The 22,078-nt window shown below is 40.4% G+C and overlaps 1 protein-coding gene across 3 annotated transcripts in view; it reads left to right on the top strand.

Moving 5' to 3' along the window:
• LPIN2 (lipin 2) overlaps positions 1–11,171 on the top strand; it is a 293,670-nt gene extending 282,499 nt beyond the window's left edge. For 2 of the 3 annotated variants that reach the window (XM_033933961.1, XM_033933960.1), the window contains one exon: positions 7,660–11,171. In XM_033933961.1, coding sequence (XP_033789852.1) covers positions 7,660–7,804 — 145 coding nt within the window. In that variant the 3' untranslated portion in view covers positions 7,805–11,171. The remainder of the gene's footprint in view (positions 1–7,659) is intronic. The other variant, XM_033933962.1, reaches the window with a different exon arrangement.
• Positions 11,172–22,078: the final 10,907 nt, after the last annotated feature.

Here is a 22,078-nt window from a genome sequence, read left to right as displayed (position 1 = left end):
CTGAAGGTCCGGACCAGCCAATGGTCCCTGGCATCTCAATGGTCTCAAGCTTTCAATCCATTATCACAGAAAATTAGTCACATCGCTTCGTCAATCTCTTCAGTAGTAGATGAATTCCTCAAATCTTTCCAAAGGGCTGATGTTTCAAATGCTTCCACAAAAACAACAAAGAAGGAGACTCGATGGTGCTCAATCCTTTAATTATAAAACAGACTCTACACGATCGTGTTTCAGCTCAAGAGGGCCTGCCTCAGAAGTCTTGTTATTAAATGATAAAACCTTAGATGTATTAATCTAGGTGTCCAAGTATTGCAATAAATGTTCTTTAAAACCACCAAAGTGATGGCAGGCAATTAGTTCAGCAAAATTGCATAGGACTGAAAATGAAACTAATCCACTTCAACCTGGACACAGGGGCAAAACATCGATCCAGAACGACGGCCATGGCACTGAACTTCCAAAAAGGGAATTACAAAGGGATGAGACACATGGTGGGGAAGAAGATTAAGAAGAGGATAAGCACTGTAAAAACGCTAGAGCAAGCATGGTTCCTTTTTAAGGACACAGTCACCGAGGCGCAAAATCTATAAATACCACGTATCAACAAGGAATCCAAGAGGAAAAAGAACAAGGAACCGGCATAGCTCACTGTAGTGGTGAAGGAAGTGATTAGAGACAATAAGACTTTGTTTAAGGAATGGAAAAGGTCAAAAATGAACGAAAACTGGAAAAAGCATAAACAACATCAAAGTAGGTGCCATAAAAGGACAAAAGAGACTATGAGGAAAAAATAGCCAAGGAGGCAAAAAACTTCAAGCCGTTCTTTCGATATATTAAAGGGAAACGAACTGCAAAGGAAGTGGTGGGGCCATTGGATGACCATGGAATAAAGGGAGTGCTAAAGGAGGACAAAGCCATCGCCGACAAACTGACCACATTTTTTTTGCATCTGTATTTACCGAAGAGGATATACACAGCATATCGGAACCCATCAGGCTATATGCTGGAAACGAAGAAGGGATACTGGCAGGGTTGACGGTCAGTCTAGATAAGGTATGCAAGTGGACTGATAGGCCAAAGAGCGATAAATCCCCGGGACCGAATGGCATCCATCCAAGGGTCATCAAGAAACTGAAAGGGACTACAGCTGAACTGCTAAGGAGAGACAGGGGAGATATGATTCGGACGTTCAAATATTTGAAGGGTATTAACGTAGAACAAAATCTTTTCCAGAGAAAGGAAAATGGTAAAACCAGAGGACATAATTTGAGGTTGAGGGGTGGTAGATTCAGGGGCAATGTTAGGAAATTCTACTTTACGGAGAGGGTAGTGGATGCCTGGAATGCGCTCCCGAGAGAGGTGGTGGAGAGTAAAACTGTGACTGAGTTCAAAGAAGCGTGGGATGAACACAGAAGATTTAGAATCAGAAAATAATATTAAATATTGAACTAGGCCAGTTACTGGGCAGACTTGCACGGTCTGTGTCTGTGTATGGCCGTTTGGTGGAGGTTGGGCAGGGGAGGGCTTCAATAGCTGGGAGGGTGTAGATGGGCTGGAGTAAGTCTTAACAGAGATTTCGGCAGTTGGAACCCAAGCACAGTACCGGGTAAAGCTTTGGATTCTTGCCCAGAAATAGCTAAGAAGAAAAAATTAAAAAAAAAAAAAAATTTAAATTGAATCAGGTTGGGCAGACTGGATGGACCATTCGGGTCTTTATCTGCTGTCATCTACTATGTTACTATGCTTTAACTAATAGCCAATCTGTTGATCAAATCAGGAAGGATTCCGGAAGACTGGAAAGTGACGAATGTTACACCGATCTTCAAGAAACGTTCAAGGGGAGATCCAGGAAACTACAGACCGGTGAATCTGACCTCTGTATCGGGAAAGATGGTAGAGGCGCTGATAAAGGACCGCATCATTGACCACCTTGACAGACAGAATCTGATGAGGACCAGCCAGCATGGCTTCAGCAAAGGAATATCTTGCTTGATGAACTTGCTGCACTTCTTCAAGGGAGTAAACAGGCAGATAGACAAGGGTGACCCGGTCGACACTGGATTTTCAGAAGGTGTTCGTCAAGGTCCTTCATGAACGACTACTTCAAAAAATTATGAGCCATGGAATCGAGGGTGAAATAACTCACGTAGATTAAAAACTGGCTGGCAGATAGGAAACAGATAGTGGGGGTAAATGGACAATACTCGCACTGGAAAAGCATCATGAGTGGAGTGCCGCAGGATTCAGTGCTTGGACCCATGCTCTTCAACATAATTATAAATGACCTGGAAATTGGTACGACGAGCAAGGTAATTAAATTTGCAGACGATACAAAGTTATTCAGAGTAGCAAAGACACAGAAGGATTGAGAAGACCTGCAATGTGACATAAACACACTCGAGAAATGGGCTGCGACATGGAAAATGAGATTTAACGTGGATGTCCGGTGCAGTATTCGGAGAGACCCCCCAGGAAAGAGACTTGAGAGTATTGGTCGACAAATCAATGAAGCCATGTGTGCAATGCACGGCAACGGCGAAAAGGGCAAACAGAATGCTAGGAATGACTAAGAAGGGGATCATGAACAGATAGGAGAAGATTATCATGCCGCTGTACCGAGCCATGGTACGCCCCCACCTGGAATACTGCATACAGCACTGGTCACCGTACATGAAGAAGGACACAGTACTACTCGAAAGGGTCCAGAGAAGAGCAACTAAAATGGTTAAGGAGCTGGAGGATTTGCTGTACAGTTAGAGATTAGAGAAACTGGGCCTTTTTTCTCCCTTGAAAAGAGGAGTCTGAGAGGGGACATGATCAAAACCTTCAAGATAATGAAGGGAATAGACTTAGTAGATGAAGATAGGTTGTTCACACTCTCCAAGGCAGAGAGAACAAGAGGGCACTCTCTAAAGTTAAAAGGGGATAGATTCCGTACAAATGTAAGGAAGTTCTTCTTCACCCAGAGAGTGGTAGAAAACTGGAATGTTCTTCCAGAGGCTGTTATAGGGGAAAACACCCTCCAGGGATTCAAAACAAAGTTAGACAAGTTCCTGCTAAACCAGAACGTACACAGGTAAGGCTGGTCTCAGTTAGGGCACTGGTCTTTGACCTAAGTGCCGCCGCGGGAGCGGACTGCTGGGCACGATGGACCCAGCAGTGGCACTGACCCAGCAGTGGCAATTCTTATGTTCTTATGTTCCCTTCTACTTCAGTTCATTGTCAAGGATCCAATACCCCTGCAGATCTTTCCATCTCTTCTTACTCAGTCAAGGGTTGCTTTTACATCCCAATCTGCAGTCATTGCACCTTACAGCTTGGTACCTCTTGGGATGACCTCAGTGAATGCTCATCTTTCTGATCCTGTCAGAATCATTTTAGATGCATCCAGAAAACACAGTAGTGCTGCCAGCAGAAATGGACACGTTTTCAATGTTGTATGCTCTTCATCATCAAAATGCTTCATCCTTCTCCATATCTTCAGTGTTGGACTACCCTCTCCACTTATCCAATTCAGGTCTTAAAACCATTTCAGTCAGAGTTCACCTTAGTGCTATCAGTGCTTTTCATGTTCCGGTTAACAATAAATCTCTGACTGCTCATCCTCTTGTTTTCATGTTTTGAAAGGACTTTTCAACATCAAACCACCTCTCAAACCGCCTCCAGTGGTTTGGGATCTTAATGTTGTTCTCACTAGACTGATGAAGCTTCCATTTGAGCCAATGTCTTCTCATCTTAAATATCTCCATTGGAGAGTGGTATTTTTAACCTCCATCACTTGCACGTCAAGTTAGTGAGCCTCAAGCATTGATGTTGGATCCACCATTTACAGTTTTACACCATGATAAGGTAGTTCTCCGCACCCATCCAAAATTCTTGCCGAAAGTGCTCACAAAATTTCATCTAAATCAATAGACTGCTTCCAGTTTTCTTTCCAAAGCCTCATTCCCATCCTGGAGAAACAGCTCTTCATACCTTACACTGTAAACGATCCTTAGCTTATTACTTACAAAGGACTGAGCCACACAGAACCTCTCCTCAACTGTTCATCTCCTAACAGGTTGGGCCGGCCTATGTAAACAAGAGAACTATTTCCACATGGTTAGTGGCCTGTATTTCCTTCTCCTATGCTCAGGCTGGGCTACAGCTTGGGGGCCGTGTAACAGCACATAAGGTTCGAGCTATAGCAGCTTCAGTTGCATTCTTATGTTCCATTCCCATAGTTGAAATCTGTAAAGCAGCCACTTGGTCCTCAGTTCACACATTCATGTCTCACTACTGCCTGGAATCTTTTTCCAGATGGGATGGTCACTTCTGTCACGCAGTGTTACAAAATTTATTCTCTTAAAGGTCAATTCTCAATCCACCCCATTGCAGTAAGCTAGGGAATCCCATATATGAGAATATGCTGCCTGCTTTTGCTAGGATAAAGCACGATTACTTACCGTAGCAGGTGTTATTCGGGGACAGCAGGCAGATATTCACATCCCACCCACCTCCCCTGGTTGGCTTATTAGCTTGCTTATGGAACTGAGGTGTGCAAGCGGGCATTGGGCAGGAAGGCACTCGTGCATGTGTGGTGCAAGCAGTCACAAAGTTTCTCAAAACTTAGAGTGACAGTACACCCAGTCTCCGTGGATGACGTAACCCACATGTGAGAATATTTGCCTGATGTCCCCAGATAACACCTGTTAAGATAAGTAACTGTGCTTTTCTAGTTCAGGTAGATCTCTTATATCTTCCATAAAGACCGAAGCAAAGAATTCATTCAGTCTCTCCTGTATGGCCTTATCCTCCCTGAACGCCCCTATTGCTGCTTGATCATCCAAAAGTCCCACGGATTCCTTTTTGGGTTTTCTGCTTCTGATGTACCTAAAAAAAATTGTTACTATGAGTGTTTGCTTCTTTGGCAAGTTTCTCTTCATATTCTTTCTTAGCTTTCTTTATCAATGCTTTGCATCTAATTTGCCAGTGCTTATGTCTTTTTTTTATTTTCATTTGGATCCTTTTTCCATTCTTTAAAGGATTTTTTTGGTTCTAATAGCCTCTTTCACTTCATCTTTTAACATTCTGGCTCTCATTTCCTCCTCTTTCCACCTTTGTTAATACATATAATACATCTGGTCTGGGCTTCCACAATGGTATTTTTAAATGACATCCCCACCTGGTTTACAAACCTAATCTTTATAACTGATCCTTTTAACTTCTTTTTAACTATTTTCCTCATTTTATCATGGTCATCCTTTCAAAAATTAAATGCCGCTACAGTAGATTTCTTATGTGACATCAGCATCCATGCATATATCAGCTATGGCAGGTGCATGTTATATTCTCATATTGAATGCAGTATCAGCAGACATGGCTTCAGCTGCAGCATGCAAGCATATTTATTTATTTAAAAACTTTTTCATACCGTTTACAAAAAAATCTAAACAGTTTACATCAGTTAAAACACACAAAAACAAACCATATCATAAAATCTACATAATTAAATAATTTGCAAATGTCAACTAATAAATCGCAAGAATAGAATAGCAAACGTGGTTAAGCAGATTCTTTTCTTCAAATGCCAACTACCTCTATCACTCTGCTGACTGTATGGCACCAACCACTGAAGTTGCTTCTAACCCCTGCTCTAGCAATGGCCTGGATGTCTCTCATTTTGTCAACCATATTTACTGCAGTTACACGTATAACACTTTTTGATGTGTTTACTTACGATGCATGGCTCTTTCAGTAGACTGTTTTCACTGGTTTGGGTGGCTTACTAGGTGCCTCATCTACTCTGCACAACTACTGTAGTATAGTTTTGCCCGTCACTCATATTTCTTAGGCTATACAAGCCACCTAATTTGTGATTCTATGGTCTAGCTGTATTGCTATGCTGACTTGATAGCCCTAGCATTATCACCACTGTTATACAACTGCAGAAAGTCTCTAATACTATGGTTTAATTTTCAGGCTAATGGGCTTCTATCATGGGTTATCCTGTCTGAGTGTCTCATGTCTTAGGCCCCTTATGCCCTCTTCTTACTCTTACAATGGCATTTGGGTTTTCATATCTGAATAGAATACATTTTGACACCAGATCAGCCAATAGCTATACTCATGGGACCCTCTTCTTTATTCTTGGCAAAGAATGCTTCTTAGTTTTCCTTGGTTATCATAGATGTAGATAGGGAAGCACAGTGAGGTGTTTTGTTTGGGGAGGTTTTCGGCCCCTGATAGTTTTTTCCTAAATTTCCTTCTCTGGGTATTCAACTCCTTCAGGACTTCTGTGCAGGACTTCTTTGGTAGTTGCAATATTCCCTTTCATAGATGTGCCTTAGTCATAGTCTTTTGCCTTCCAAGACTCTTTCAAGAAAGACATTAGTTGGGTTTGTTTCTTTGTGCATCTCTTCCATGGTCTCTTGGTGCTGTTTCAACTATTCAGAGTATCAAAGTTGAATATTGACATTAAGAGGGATGGAATGTGGAGTTAGATACAAAATTACTTTTATTATTGTATGTTTGTAAGTCTGTTTTTTGAGAATTAATTATGTATGTTTTTATTGTAACCTGCTTAGGTGTTAGGTAGGTAAGAAATTTTTAAAATAAATTCCTTATGAGAATCACATCCTTCTCCTCTTCTATATACCTTTTGTCTTTCCAGAGCATTTCTGATTATTCTTGGTTCTCTTTACTAGGTACTGCTGGAAAGGATCTCTAAGGCTATTCCATCTATCAGTGTATTAGACTGAGGAGATTAATAATGCATTTATTTACAAAATTCTTGCTCACTTTTTGAGGGTTTAGTATTTTAGTCCCACCTATGTTGGGGTCAGTGCTTTGCTACATCCCAGTTGTCTAAGTAAGTCTGAAATGTGTGTAGTTTTTTTGTAGGGTTTGTTTACTGGAGCTCTAAAGGGGTTTCCCTTCTTCCCCACCCCCTACCTTGGGAGACATGGTGTTATAGGGAGCTCATCCCAATTTTAACTCCCAGGGCCCATTCTGTCCTAGCTACGTCACTGGTACCATTTATAGTGTTCATCAAATAGCCAAGAGACCCTGCAACTTCAAATGAGTGTTGCTTTGATAAATAGTGCTTTAGGCAATTGAATTAAGATCTCCGAGGCAGAACATACATTTCTTGTTATTTGCATTTTGTGAGATGACTCAGTTTTCACAGCTGAGGGATTAATATTATACAGCTTTTGTTAAAATACTGGTACACATTTATCTTAGAATATCACACTTTCATAAATGCAAGTCTAAAGGACTATTTCTGGAGGGGAAGGATGAACTTTAGAAGAAATTCCCCAAATTTTCATCTTAAAACCAATTGGTTTCATTAAGATATCAACTTTTTTTGGTAAGCAAATTTTGTAACACAAGGGATGGAAGGTGGAAATGCTTTAATCTTTCCAAATCGGTTCATGAAAAATAATTGAGAAATACTGATATTAAAGCTTTAACGGTAATTGAGGAAATAATTTTGGTGAATGAGAGGGCTGCATTCCTTAGAATACCAGGTGGACTTTATTTGGCTGTAACAATTCATTGGGATTTATTTGTATGTTTGCTTGTTTTTTAATCTCTTTTGACTGTTGTGATATATTGATTCAGAATAAATAGACCACTATTATATTTTTTTCATTCTGTGGTTTTATTTTTATACAGGTATAGCCGACTAAGTGAATTGGTTGAACATGTCTTCCCTTTGATTAACAAAGAACAAAATTCTGCTTTTGTGTGCCCAGAGTTCAGTTCCTTCTGCTACTGGAGAGAGCCAATTCCTGAAGTGAATATGGAAGACCTAAACTAAATGCTATGAACCACATGAAGAGAGATGATCTGGTGGGGGTAGAAGTTATAGTAACGAAAGCCTTTGTAGATTTACCTGACTTTTCTACCATCTTCTCCATTATATTTGCATATGTATGCACATTCTATGATATGTGAAAAATGCATATCATGCCAGTGTGCCATACATGCTATCTCTGCTTTCGAAGTATGTTATGTTGAAGTCCATGTAGTAATTCGGCTAGAAAAGTAGGATGGCTAGTTGAGAGAAGTCTCCTGATCAAAGTATCAGGATATTTGTTTTTGATTCCTAATTGAATACAATAAAGTTCTCGCCACTCCATTCAGTATATCCTAGTCCTATGGTCAGATAGTATGCTAGCATAAATGTGTGTGACTCTGGTATCTGGAGATACACTGACTAGAGATCAGCTGCAGTCTCTAGCTGAAAAGTAATTCAGCCATAAGTGATTAACGCTCTGCAGTTCCTAGCAAGCATAACTATAAAAACTCTTCCATTACATATTTGATTTTATGTACTTAAAACTTATTTTTTGAGATCTTAGGGTGAGAATAGAGGCTTACCAGTTATTTTGTATGTTGGCAAGTAAATTAGAAATTTCATCCTGGCAGACAACTTGAATTACTGTGAGTTGTATATTGTTGCTTGCCACAGTGAACTCCTCATGGAATGTAAAAAAAGATATCCTAGTTCAAGTAATTGTGTGTTAACATAACTTTAATATTTCAGTGGCTTCATATTTGTAGTTTTTTGGATGGCATTAGTCATGTTTAGCTTTTAAAAATGAAATTTTGTTCCCTTTCACCTCATTACTTATTTTTATTATATAAGTCATAGAGATGTGCATGACCTGAAAAAAGTTTGGCTTATGCTCATTCATAAGTTTTCCCAACTTGGGTGGTGAGTTTTTTTTATTTTTGCATTCATTTAGCCTATTCATTTTTTTAATCTGTACAATAGCTTAAAAATGTATGCAATCAATTGTACACACAAATTCACACTCAAGAACAAACATCTCTATTTAGTATATGTGTACGGATTTATACACAGATGTTAACCCAAAGAAATATATATTAGCTATTGTAAATAACAATTATTGTTACCAAGCCAGTACTAGAATTGTAACAGCTAAACCACTTGTGGTCAGTTTGTTGAAGAAGACTGTTGAAAGGATCACCTGAAAGTTCCTTCCTTCTAATAAAGAGAGGGTGGCTTGATGGATGCAGCATGCAGAAGTATTTAAATCTGACTTGAAGTAAGGTGAAGCAAGTTGTGAGGGTACTAAGTCAGTTTTCATGAGGTGGTAAGATATAATAGGTGTACAGATCCAGTAATGAGGCAGTATAGCAACAGAACTGAAGGGCTGATGGCCCTCATGACTAGGCCTGAAGTTATTGAAAGAGCAGCAAGAGAGCTGAGTAGAAAAGGGCATGTGTCAAGAGTATGCTATTTAAATAATTTCTAGACCGTTATAGTGCCAGTATGGCTAAAAGAATTTTTGTGTTATAAAATTCTTTTGGCAGTTAAAGCCAGTTGGTCATTAGTTGTGCTAATTGTTCAGTTCATGATATTGATATTTAATATTTTTGAAGGTTTTTCTACTTAGCTACCATGACCATTATACATCTAAATCAGGGATCTCAAAGTCCCTCCTTGAGGGCTGCAATCCAGTCGGGTTTTCAGGATTTCCCCAATAAATATGCATTGAAAGCAGTGTATGCACATAGATCTCATGCATATTCATTGGGGAAATCCTGAAAACCCGACTGGATTGCGGCCCTCAAGGAGGGACTTTGAGACCCCTGATCTAAATGAATTCAGGTGGTTCTGTATTAAATACCACTACAGACTGCACACAGGTGCATGTAAAGCAAGAATATAACCTGAACAGCTAAATAATAGACCCATGTTAGCTTTTTGTCATGGTTACAGTCTTCAACTTCAATTTAAGAGTTTTAGAATTAGCATTTCATAAATAGTGCCTTAGCCTCAGCACTGAAAACAAGTCCAGCATGGATTGTGATGATGTAAGTTCCTTTACATTTTCATGCCATTTGTTTCTCAACCTTCAGAAGATAGTTTTCTGTGGTCTGTTTTTTGATGCTGGCAATAATAGTGCTGATAGTGGTGGATTTTGTAATCCATTGCAAATTTATACTTGGAACCATTGACTCATTTTATATTTATTATACTGAATAATTTCTAGATGGTAAATTTTTACTGCTGCCAACCTGAGTCAAATTTGAGAGGCACAGTGTTGTTGCATCTGTCTCTTCATCAAACCATCCAGTCCTCTCGCCTTTTGTATTAAAAGAAAACTTAGTACAAAAGCTATTGTTTCAAGAAGTTGCCCATTGTGAAGAGTTTGATAATATTACTGCTCTAAACTTTACATGCACACAATGGTGATGATGTCTGTCTAAGGAATGCTAGTTTTGATAGAGAATGCATGTGATCTCAAGATTTTTTTGTTTGTACTTATATATTGACCCAATTTCAGATTATATTCATGAAGTATGTCCATACCTGGCACAGATAATGATATAAATATTACAGCTTGCCTAGTGGCAAATAATTTGAATTTTGTAGGTATGTGACTACACCCACTGGACCCATGTGTGTCTTAACATTTGTAGCCTTACTGAAAGAATATCTTATATTGGATGTAGTTTGGAAACACTGTTTAGACAAAATGTTAGTGTTGTGCAAAGTTTAATTTTGGCTAGCACATGTTTACTCCTTTCTGTGAAAGTTGAACATTGTGTGTAATTTACACACCTATCTTGAAAGTAGACATTTAAATAACTTTATATCGATAAAGATGCATATTTATGTGTGTTTTTTCTTTTGTGTTGCTTTGAAAACAGTATACTACCACAATATTTGTGAGGGCAAACGTTAATTTTTTTTAAATGTGAAGTCTGATAAATATTGTCCATGATTTTGGAGGTTAATGAATCAATTTTATAGTAGTGGAGGTCATGTACTTCTGCTTTTTTGTATGTCCAGCATACTATTGCTTTTACCTGAAAATGTGCTATAGCTTTTGATTCAAGAAAATTGTAAAATTTTGTTTATTGAAAGGTTTATTTGAAAAGGTGGTGGTCTTGAAAATGTATCTTTGATACCAGTATGCCATTAATGCTAGGTATTAACTAGAAAAAACCCATAAACCTTTAAATGTGTCATTTAAACCATTTCTAAAATAAAGGAAGGACGCTATGTCACATTTTCTGCCTTAAGATCTATTGAATATTTTGAGTCATAGTACGGATTGCTGTTGTCAGTTTAAAAGAGAGAGAGAGATTTAAAAAAAAAAAAAAATCATGTCTTGAAAATCTGCCTGAGTGACAGGGCCAGTCTCAAGTGCAATGGATTCAGGCTCCGAGGTTGCATTTACTCAGGGGTTAAGGGATGATTCTCAGCAGTGTAAGTCCAGTTGTGTACAAAATAACAACATCAAAATATATATTTATAAAAAATCTTAGGTTGATGGTAAATCTGGCTGACTAGGTAAAATAACCTAGGGGTCCTTTTATTAAGGTGTGCTAACTGATTTAACTTGCACTGAAGATTAGCACATGCTAAATGCTAAGACATCCATTATATTCCTATGGGCATCTTAGCATTTAGCACGTGCTAAATTGGTTAGTGCACCTTAATAAAAGGACACCCTTGTCATGGCCATTTCATTCTAATAAATGTATAGCAGTTGTCTCTCTTGTAAGAGGTTTTTAAAAAATCATTGCATCTCATTCTGAAATATAAGAAGTTTAAAACAAGTTTGTTTCAAAATAAGGCTGCCCACAGTTGACTTTACTAATTATTAAAATATTTTAGATGCTGGATTCTATAGCACTTTCTGCTTAAAAATATATTTGTACTGCTTCATTTAGATTGGAAAAAAACTCAGTTCTTTTGATTTATTAGTTACAGAGGTAATGATCAGACTTGATCTTTACACAGCACAATCTCTGTAAATGACTTGACAATCTGCGTGAACATCTCTGTATTTATTTGTAAAGATTGGATTTTGATTTTAAAAAATAACCCATACTGTTGTGCAATGTCTGTTGAATGTTCAGATATTACCACAATAAACCAACCAGGAAATTAAAAATATTTGTTTACTCTTATTTTGCATGGAACAAATATCTTATATGTGAGCTGGGGAGAGGAAAGTTTGCTTTTGTCTGAATCTTAATAGATTAATGGCTCATTTTCAAAGCACTTAGACACACAAAGTACCATAGAAACCTCTTGGCACTTTGTGTGTCTCAGTGCTTTGAAAATGAGCTCCTAAGAATATTTCTCACTATTTGTCTGAATGCTAAAAATGATATTCTCAGAGAAATGTAATAGCAGGGCACCCAAAACTGTCTTGGAGATCCCATCATCAGTTTTGTTTTCAGGAAATCCTTGGTTAATATGTATGAGGTAAATTTGCATTTCTTTTGCATCTACTCCAGATTCCGTACATATGGTAATAATCCATTCATGCAAACTGGACTTTCAGAAGTGAGAATGCTTACAGCTTTGAGCACCTCCCAAATGGAGGCGGAACCCAGTTCACCCTACAGTTTTTCTTCTGTAAGTGAACTGTGCAGAGGTGTTTCTGATCTGCTCTGCTTAGATTTTTTTTCTTTCTTGTATTCAACGTTCATTTTTCTGAGGCTTCAGCATTCTTGGAGATTTGGGAAAGGATGCAGGTTCCGCTGAGCCAAACTATGGCTCCTTTCTAAGTTTCTCAATGACTTGAGCGCAGGCTGTGGGTACCCTGAGTAAAATCCCTCAGGGTATCAGAGTACCGACTGCATATTTCCCACCCCAGTTGCACTTTGAGGTTCCCTGAGGGTAGACGTCGATGTTGATCTGTCTGGCAGCCTGAAGATTCCTTAATTGGGAGAGTTGCTGGAATTATCTGAGGCAGAAAGTCTCTTCCATCTTTTCAGCTGCATGGAATAAAGCTGTAGGCAGGCATCAGCAGAGAACTGCGAGTACAGCCCCATTTATTCCTATAGGAGAATTGAGGTGGGTCTGAAAATCCTAATTTTGAGGGTTTCTGGGGTTAGGGTTCAGGTCTTCCACCTCCAAAACCCCTGTTTCTGTGTTTTTGAACTTTTCAAAAAGTCCACAGGCCATTTTTGGTATGATTTTACTGGCAGCAGCAATCTTGGATTTTAAACTACAGTTTTTTGTTTTTTGGGGTTTTTTCAAAAGCCTCTATCTGCCTCAGGATCCCTCAATTTTGCTCCCAATCAACTGGGATAGACTCCTCAGGGTGTGAGGACGTGAATTCATGTAAAATTTGTGCTGAATTGCCGGTGGAAGAATGTCCATCCACCGTGTGCCATAATGTACGTGAAAGAGGGGCGGAATCCTCATCCTTATTCTCCAGGGCCTGATGTGGGTAGAAAATACCACCAAAGACTGTTGTCTTCCGATGATGTGAAACCAGACCCCTTTCTTTCCGGTGCATCTGGACATTACTACCCTGGTCACAGAACAGTGGGAGATCCCAGAGGGATCCTTGCAGTTGGCTAAGGCCATGGCTAAGCTTTATCCCGTGACACCTGAATTCCAGCAGCTCTTTCTCCCAGCTGAAGGTAGATTTGTTGGTAACTCAGGTCATCAAGCGTACTGCTCTCCCGAGCGAAGGCAGCATTATGCTGAATGATGTTTAGGACCACAGGGTGGACATGATTTTTAAGAAACAATTTGAAGCTCTTGCGCTGGGGATTAAAGCTGCTGCCACATCTTTTGCTGCATGGGCCTGCCACACCAGACTGCGCTGGACTCCTTCGGCAGAGAAGGACACCTGCTCCCATCTTATATAGGAAGGAGCAGATTATGTGTCTGATGCTTTCTATGATCTTTTCAGGGTCATGAGCAAGGTGTTTGCTTATGCAGCCTCGGTTCGCAGAATGCTCTAGATCTGGCAGTGGTTGAGTGACTCGGCATTCAAGGTTACCTTGAGCAGACTCCCTTTAAGGGACAGATGCTTTTTGGTAACGGCCTTGATGACCAGTATGGCAGATTGCCAGCCTAAGTCCCTGCTGGAGAATAGGCCTCACCGACTTCTGGCGGCAGTAGAAGTAATTTTCATCCTCCTGCTGCTCTCAGCAATACTACCAAGGTCCCTCTGCTCAGAGATTCCTCCAAGGTTACCGGCAGCATCTCAGCAGCTCCATGTGCCAATCCACCTTCCAAAAAGGCCCAATGACATCAGGTTGCTGGCCCCACTTCCAAATATTGGGGGAAGTTGTCAGCGTTTCTGGGGAGTAGGAGAAAATGTCCTCGGACCAGTGGGTGCTGGGTATCATAAGAACATAAGTCTAGCCTTACTGGGTCAGACCAATGGTCCACCAAGCCCGTTAGCCTGTCCTCACGGTGGCCAATTCAGGTCACTAGTAACTGGCAAAAAACAGAGTAGCAACATTCCATGCTACCGATCCAGGACAATCAGTGGCTTCCTCCATGTCTTTCTCAATAACAGACTATGGACTTTTCCTCCAGGAAATTGTCCAAACTTTCTTAAAACCAATTATGCTATCCACTCTTATCACAACCTCTGGCAAAGCATTCCAGAACTTAACTAGTCTATGAGTGAAAAAAATATTTCCTTCTATTGGTTTTAAAAGCATTACCCTGTAACTTCATCGAGTGTCCCCTAGTCCTTCTAATTTTTGATGAAGTGAAAAATCGATCCACTTGTACTCATTTTACTCCACTCAAGATTTTGTAGTCTTCAATCATATCTCCCCTCAGCCATCTCTTTTCCAAGCTGAAGAGCCCTAACCTTTTTAGTCTTTCCTCATACGAGAGGAGTTCATCCCCTTTATCATCTTGGTCGCTCAAGAAAGATATAGCGGCATTAGAAAAGGTTCAAAGAAACCTTTTCTAATGCCGCTATATCTTTCTTGAGATAAGAAGACCAGAATTGAATGCAATACTCAATATGAGGTCACACCAAGGAGCGATACAGGGGCATTAGAACATTCTTAGTCTTGTTAACCATCCCTTTTTCAATAATTCCTAGCATCCTGTTTGCTTTTTTAGCCGCCACCGCACATTGGGCAAAAGGTTCGATCATATTATCTACGATAACACCCAGATCCTTTTCTTGGGCGCTAACCCCCAAGGTGGACCCTAACATCTGGTAACTGTGATTTGGTTTATTCTTCCCAATATGCATCACTTTGCATTTGTCAACATTACATTTCATCTACCACTTGGATGCCCAGTCTTCCAATTTCCTAAGGTCTGCCTGCAATTTTTCACAATCCACATGCGTTTTAATAACTTTGAACAGTTTAGTATCATCTGCACATTTAATCGCCTCACTTGTCATTCCAATCTTCATATCATTTATAAATAAGTTAATTAGCTCTGGTTCCAGTTTAGATTCCTGCGGCACTCCACTGTTTACTTTCCTCCACTGAGAAAAATGATCATTTAACCCTACCCTCTGTTTTCTATCCGATAACCATTTCCTAACCATTTCCATATTACAACACTGATACTGTACTTCACACGTTTCCCTCTGCTTTCTAGACTGGTCCACAACCAAGCTTCTTTCCAGTTTCCCTTCCCCCTTCCGCTGTTATTGACTCCCTTACTTCCCTTCCTGCTGATATTAACCATTCCCAATCTTTCCCTTCTAACACTTCACCCTTCACCCACTGCCTCTCCCTTCCTTTTATCCTCTACCCTCTTCTTCGCTATAAAGGTCTTACACTTTCTCCCTCTCATTCGGTCATCACTTCTCTCCCTGTGTGCACCTCACCCACAGTCACCTCCCCTTACCCATACCTTCCTCCTCCTCTTACTTTCCACAGAGGACATCAACCCCAATCCTGGTCCTACCAACCAACTCCCACTCTACTCTTATGGTCCACTAACTCCTACGAGCCAATCTGCAATACCACCAACCTTATTTCTATTCCTCTCCTTCCTGCCCTTCTCATGTGCCTTATGGAATGCCCACTCCATTCCCAACAAGCTTGCTTCATAACTTCTTCATCTCTCGATCTCTCCACTTGCTCGTACTAACAGAGACCTGGATCTGTCCTGATGACTGTATCTCAGCTGCTGCTCTGTGTCATGGAGGCTATCTTTTCTCCCACACACCTCGCCTGGTTTGTCAAGGAGGAAGCGTGGGGCTACTACTATCACCCTCTTGCAGATTTCAACCCCTTTTTCCACCACTATCTCAATATTCTTCCTCCTTTGAAATCCATTCTATTCGTCTTTTTGCTCCCTTAACTCTCAAGTAGCAGTCATCTATTGGCACACACTCCTCCCCCACCCCCACCCCCCACCCCTGATACATCCCACTCTTCCTTCCTCACTAACTTTGACTCCTGGCTCTCCTCTTTTCTCGAGCCCTTATCCCCTTTTCTCATCCTTGGTGTCTTCAATATCCATGTTGATGACCCCTCCAAATGCTTCGCCTCTAAATTCCTTGCTCTAACATCCTCATACAATCTCCTGCTGTGCTCCACGACCTCTGCACACTAGAAAGGGCACTACCTAGACCTAATTATTTTCTCCAACTGCTCAACCACCATATTCTGCAATACTACCCTTCCCCTCTCTGACCATCACCTGTTAACATTCACTATTCATCACCCTACCCCCCAGATCCAGCCAATCACCATCAACACATTCAAGAACTTTCAGGCTATTGACCCCAGAGCCCTCTCCACTGCTGTCTCATCCCTCTCCTCAACTACTATTTCACACAAGACTGTCAACGAAGCCGTCCTACCTGGATGACCCCCCCAGCACCCCCCATACACACACACACACACACACACAACCAAATCGGCAGTAGAGATGTCCACTCCCTCCTGCCTGAATGACCTACCTCGACATCCCCCATTCCTTTACTGGAAAACCAGCAAGAGGAAAGCCCACTCCCCTCCTATGGGCCCCTCCTTAGTGCCTGAGCCAATCAGGGCTTTAGGCACCTTCTTGGTGCATTCTGGGAGGGGCCTAAACTTCAATGGCCCAGGCGCCTAAGGCCTCCCCTAGGAGGAACCTTAGGCACCTGGGCCCTAGGCCTCTCCCAGTGCATCTCAAGATACACCAGGAAGGGGAAGGCCCACCAATTTGAAGAGGTGGACCTGCCAGCAGGAGGGATTAGGCTACCCTCATGCCGGTCTTCCATCATGAGAGTGTCGGGGGGGGGGAGGGCAAGTTGATCACGGCAGGGGAATTTCCCCCAATCAGCTGAGCCGTCAGGACTTCCTGAAGCCGTGGTTTTGGTGAGTACTGCCGTCTCGGCTGATCAGAGATTCCCCTGCCCAAGCTGTAGTCTGGTTTCAGGATCTCCTTGCAAAAGTAGGCTGCTGAAATGTAGTCCAGGGTTTTCTGGGACTACATTTCAGCTGCCTTTTATTTAGGCATCTCTACCTTACCATTTTTTGCTATTATGGCATTTTCAATTCATTTAGGTGTTGGTAGGGTAATTCCCCCTTTGTGTTTTTTTTTATTTTATTTTTAATTTGTTTTATATTTGTGGTATCATTTTTGTAAGAATTCTCATCTGTCAGGATGCAATTAATGTTGCACTGAGAATTTACTTGTTGCCAAGAGTCAGAATTCTTTGTGTGTATCTCAGAACTATGCAGTTACATCATAAAAGTTCTGGCCTCATGTGATTTGACAAGATTCTGTATTGATATAAATTTACCATGGGCTCTCGCAGCTATGAAAGTTCTCCCAGCTGCAGAACGCATGAGTAAATTTGCTAAGACCATCTACATCTGGTTTTTATTTATGGTCAGAAAAACATCTAATAATAGTTAAAGCAAGAACTTGAAAATATAATTATTTAACTTAAAACTGACGCTGCTTTTTAATACTTCATAACTGATATATCTCCCTCATTTCTCCCTCCTTCACTAAAAAAGAAGAGCTTATCTTAAAAGGGAATACTGAATGGGCAGCCAAACTGGTGGACAGTGGAGAAAGGTGGAGTAGGACATTGTGCTGCTTTTTTTTAATATAATATAATTTTTTATTGAATTTTACATTTTTGTGGAAAATATATACAACACAATAGCAAACAATGAGAAATAGCAGAACCAGGAAGGTTCTCCATGTTAAGCCTTCATGAAGATCTAAAGGATCCAACCCCCCCCCCCCCATCGAGTACCCCCCCAACTGAGTACCCCCCCCCTACCAAACACAAAACCCCACCCTAACTCCTGCACTCCATTGCCAAAAGTTCAAAAGCGAACTTCGAGCTCTAAGGGACAGTCCCTTCCAAGCAGGAGCCAAGATTCTCCTAAATTTCCTCCATTGACCTGGACCACCCCGTCGGACATTCAGATATTCAAATTTTAATAAGAGAATCCATTTTCGAGCCAGTAAGGAGGCTTTTTGCAGTAATAAATGTCCCCCTCTAGACAAACCCAAACGAACACCCTGAGAAAAGAGCAGAACATCTGCCCTCAAAGGAATCTGCTTATGCAGAACAGACTGCAAGTACAGGGCTACAAAAGACCAAAATGTTTGAATGTGATCACAAGACCCATTGTGCTTTTTTAAATACTACAAATGAGATAAAATTACTCAAAATCACAGGTGTATTTTTGAGAATTGAAGGTAGACTTGAAGACATGGTGGAAGAATAAATGCTGATAACTCCACTAAGGAGTCTAAGATTATTCTCTCACCACCAAGCATAACACTGTGATCTGCTTGGTGCTATGAGATAGTATTAGACTCCTTAACTGTTTTATGTAACATAGTAGATGACTGCATATAAAGACCTGAATGGTCCATCTAGTCTGCCCACACCTGACTTAATCTTTAAAAAAAAAAAAAAATTATTATTTTTTTAGCTATTTCTGGGCAAGAATCCAAAGCACTGCTTGGTACTGTGTTTGGGTTCCAACTACTGAAGTCTCCGTCAAAGCTTACTCTAGCCCATCTACACCATCCCAGCCTCCCCAGCCCATCCTCAACCAAATAGCCATATACAGACACAGACTGTGCAAGTCTGCCCAGTACTGGCCTTAGTTCTTCAATATTTACTATTATTTTCTGATACTAGATCTTTTGTGTTCATCCCATGCTTTTTTAAACTCTGTCACCGTTTTCCTCTCCACCACCTCTCTTGGGAGCGCATTCTAGACATCCACCACCCTCTCCGTAAAGAAGAATTTCCTTACATTGCTCTTGAGTGTTTAGTGAATGTGATAAATCAGAGGTTTTACCCACCCCTCTTCCTGATGTTTAACTGAGGTGTGTGGCAACTTACTGTATTAGTCCTCAAGCCTAAAGGACCAAGATAGAGAATCCCCACTTGGTAGCTGGACTACAATGGATATTGGTTATGGACTCCTGATGCAGGTGAGAGTATGGCCCATGTCAAGTACCACTGAATTACTGTAAATTTTTACTGTGTCAGTAAAGAGCCTGTATTAAGGACTTTGGTCTGCACAATTGTCCAATTTTTTATCTCCACTGTATGTTTTCTAAATTGTTTTGTGTGAAGATAAGTTCTTCCATTTTTTTTGTTTTTCTGTTGAGAGTAAGGGCCAGCAATTGCACTTTGCAGAAGGAAAACAAGATCAAACATATATAACATGCACAAGGTAAAATTTAAATTAGCCTTAAATTCCAGCCCACAAAACATGTTCTATGATTCAATGTATGATGGATCAATCTAGCATGTTTTGTAATACAAAGTCCTAACAGACTAATGCTTCCATGTTGCCTGTGTAGAATTAAGCATGTATAAATTGAGAGATCAAAAAATATTTTAATTCAGATATTATCATAAATGTTTGCATTTACTATGCAGTGGGGGAAAGAATAATTCTATAAAGATGTCAACATTTAGGCACCAGGAATGTAAATAAATTGCCAGAATGCCAGCATGTTACGTGCATATGAGTACACAAATACCTGCAAATGGCAATATTCTAGCTTTGTGCTATTTGAAAAAGAGGTGCCTACATGTGATGGCATGCAGTTTGAAGGTGGGTGTATATGTAGGCAGATTTGGGTGGAGTACATAGTCCTGCATGTCAATTGTAGAATACAGTGATTTACACACATTTGTAACAGTCCTAGGTGCAAGCATTTGTATCAGCTCTATGGCAGACAAGTTCATGCTTAAATTATATGCATTTTTTCACCTCTTAATGCTAGTATAGTATAGTGGGATTTTCATACTATTAGTAGGCATAGAAAATACCAAAAACCTCAACCAATTGCAGTGCAAACTGTATATTGTGACCGCATGTTACTAAGAAGAGTAATGTTCTGGCGATCTCTCAATTCCTATTCTATCTAAATGAAGTAGGAGTGTCTGCAATGACTAGATTCAGGGTAAGGGAGGAGCTAGTAATGGAGAAAACTTGAAAGCTATAAAGCAGTCTCTCTCTCAAACTTTTTTAGCTCTGGTACACTATATGGAGCAAATGTTTTTTGTGGCACATTATAATTGAAATAAAACTCAAATTTAATTTTGTTTTGTAATCTATTTTTAAAGTTCTTTAAGCTATGCATGGGTAATTGTAACAATGGTGAAATTAAAAGTAGATTGAATAGAATTGCTAATCAATGCAATGGATGAACTTGATTTTGAGTGCAAATTAACTCAAAACGTGACTTGATAGTTGACAAGCAAACACACATTTTATCATCCTGCAGGGAATTTTTAAAAATAAAGTAAAGTTCTGCAGTCTCTCTTGGCACACCCGGAATCTCTTCAGGGCACATCACTGTGATGTGGCACACAGTTTGCAAGACACTGCTATAAAGCCTGAAGCAGGTTTCAAATCCTGCTCTTTGGTTCTAGCTGTCTGGCAACCTATGTGTGAGAATCCTGATGTCACAACATTTACAATTATCTATGCCCTGCTAGCCCAGTAAGCAAAAGAGTTAAAGTTTTCAGAAGCCAGGCAGCAGCAAGAAGCCACAGAGACTTCTACCCTGCCCTGTGTGATTGGGGAACAGGAGCCTCTTTACCTTTCTGAGAGACTGAATGAATGGAAAAAAGGGAGTAAGCTACTTCCACCAGGTAATTCCAGTTGGGCAAAACCCAGGGACTCATCCATATGGTTACTGGCCCTGGAACCATCTTGAAGCCAAGGAGAGAAAACACTTACTGTTGCAGTTTCCTGGAGTAAGCAGGTTCAGAGAACTTTTCAATTCTTGCTGCTATAGCTTAGAGCCTGGCATATCCTGAGCCAGACATATCACCAAAACTGTGTTCCATTATTATTCTATAGCACTGCTGACTGTTACAATTGTAACTTATAAGAAGGATGGTTGGAGAACATTACTGTCCTCACAGTACACTACAAAGGCTAGTTGGATGAATATTGAAGACTCTCTAAATACTGTGAAGAGATGCTGTCTTAATGTCTGTTTTTGCTGAAAGATTGTCCCATTGACTTTATACTTTTGCTTCAGTAAAGATTTGGTTCAAAGCACAACTGGTGTGATCTAAGTTGTTGAATGAAAGAGATTTGCAGTGTAAATATATAAGAAAATTGCCTTTCAGCCTCCTAGTGTGGTCTCCAGTCCTAGACTATACCCTAACTGAATACATCATTGGGAACCAGGAGAAAGCTTTGATCCTGGGCTTAACATAAGCATAAATGTAACTTTATTACCAAGACCTCTAGTATTGTGTAAAGGAGCATCAACACCTGCTGTCCTGTATAAAATAGGCTCCATATAAGTGCCCTAAAAATTGGCATATCTTTATAGAATTTCTCTCTAGGAGCAAAACTTAATTCATAGCAAATGTGAAGCCTGTGCTGCATCTGTTGGAAACATGCCCTGCAGTTACTGCATATTTGTCACATTAGTACACCTGTACTATCTACTTATGCAGATACTGCAGCCCAAGGCAGAGAAATGAAAAACATCCCCTGATCAGCCTCTTGGAATCCCCCTTCCCTGATGTCCTTTCCCCCACCCGGGCATGCTGTCCATGTCTGTTCTCTATCCCTTCCCCACCTACCTGCCACTGCAAGCAATAATTGTTATGTCTATTTGGTAAGTAAGAAGCTTCAAATTAATGTGAGGTTGACTCACATAATAAGGTCTGCATGTTAGAATTGTCAGCCACACATGGCAGGATGTGAAGGAGCAAGTCAGTGATGCAGTGCCATGCAGTCAAGGCCTTCATTGAATACCCAGCCCTGCAGCAATGCTTTTTTTTTTTGTTTTGTTTACTTTTTGCTTAAACAGGCTGCCTGCTCAACCAGTCAAACTGCATCAACAAAAAGTAAACAAAAATGC

This window comes from Geotrypetes seraphini, chromosome 2 (genome assembly GCF_902459505.1).
Source record: "Geotrypetes seraphini chromosome 2, aGeoSer1.1, whole genome shotgun sequence".
NCBI lineage: Eukaryota > Metazoa > Chordata > Amphibia > Gymnophiona > Dermophiidae > Geotrypetes > Geotrypetes seraphini.
The sequence above is the reverse complement of the archived record's forward strand: the minus strand, read 5'-3'. Positions and strand labels throughout refer to the sequence as shown.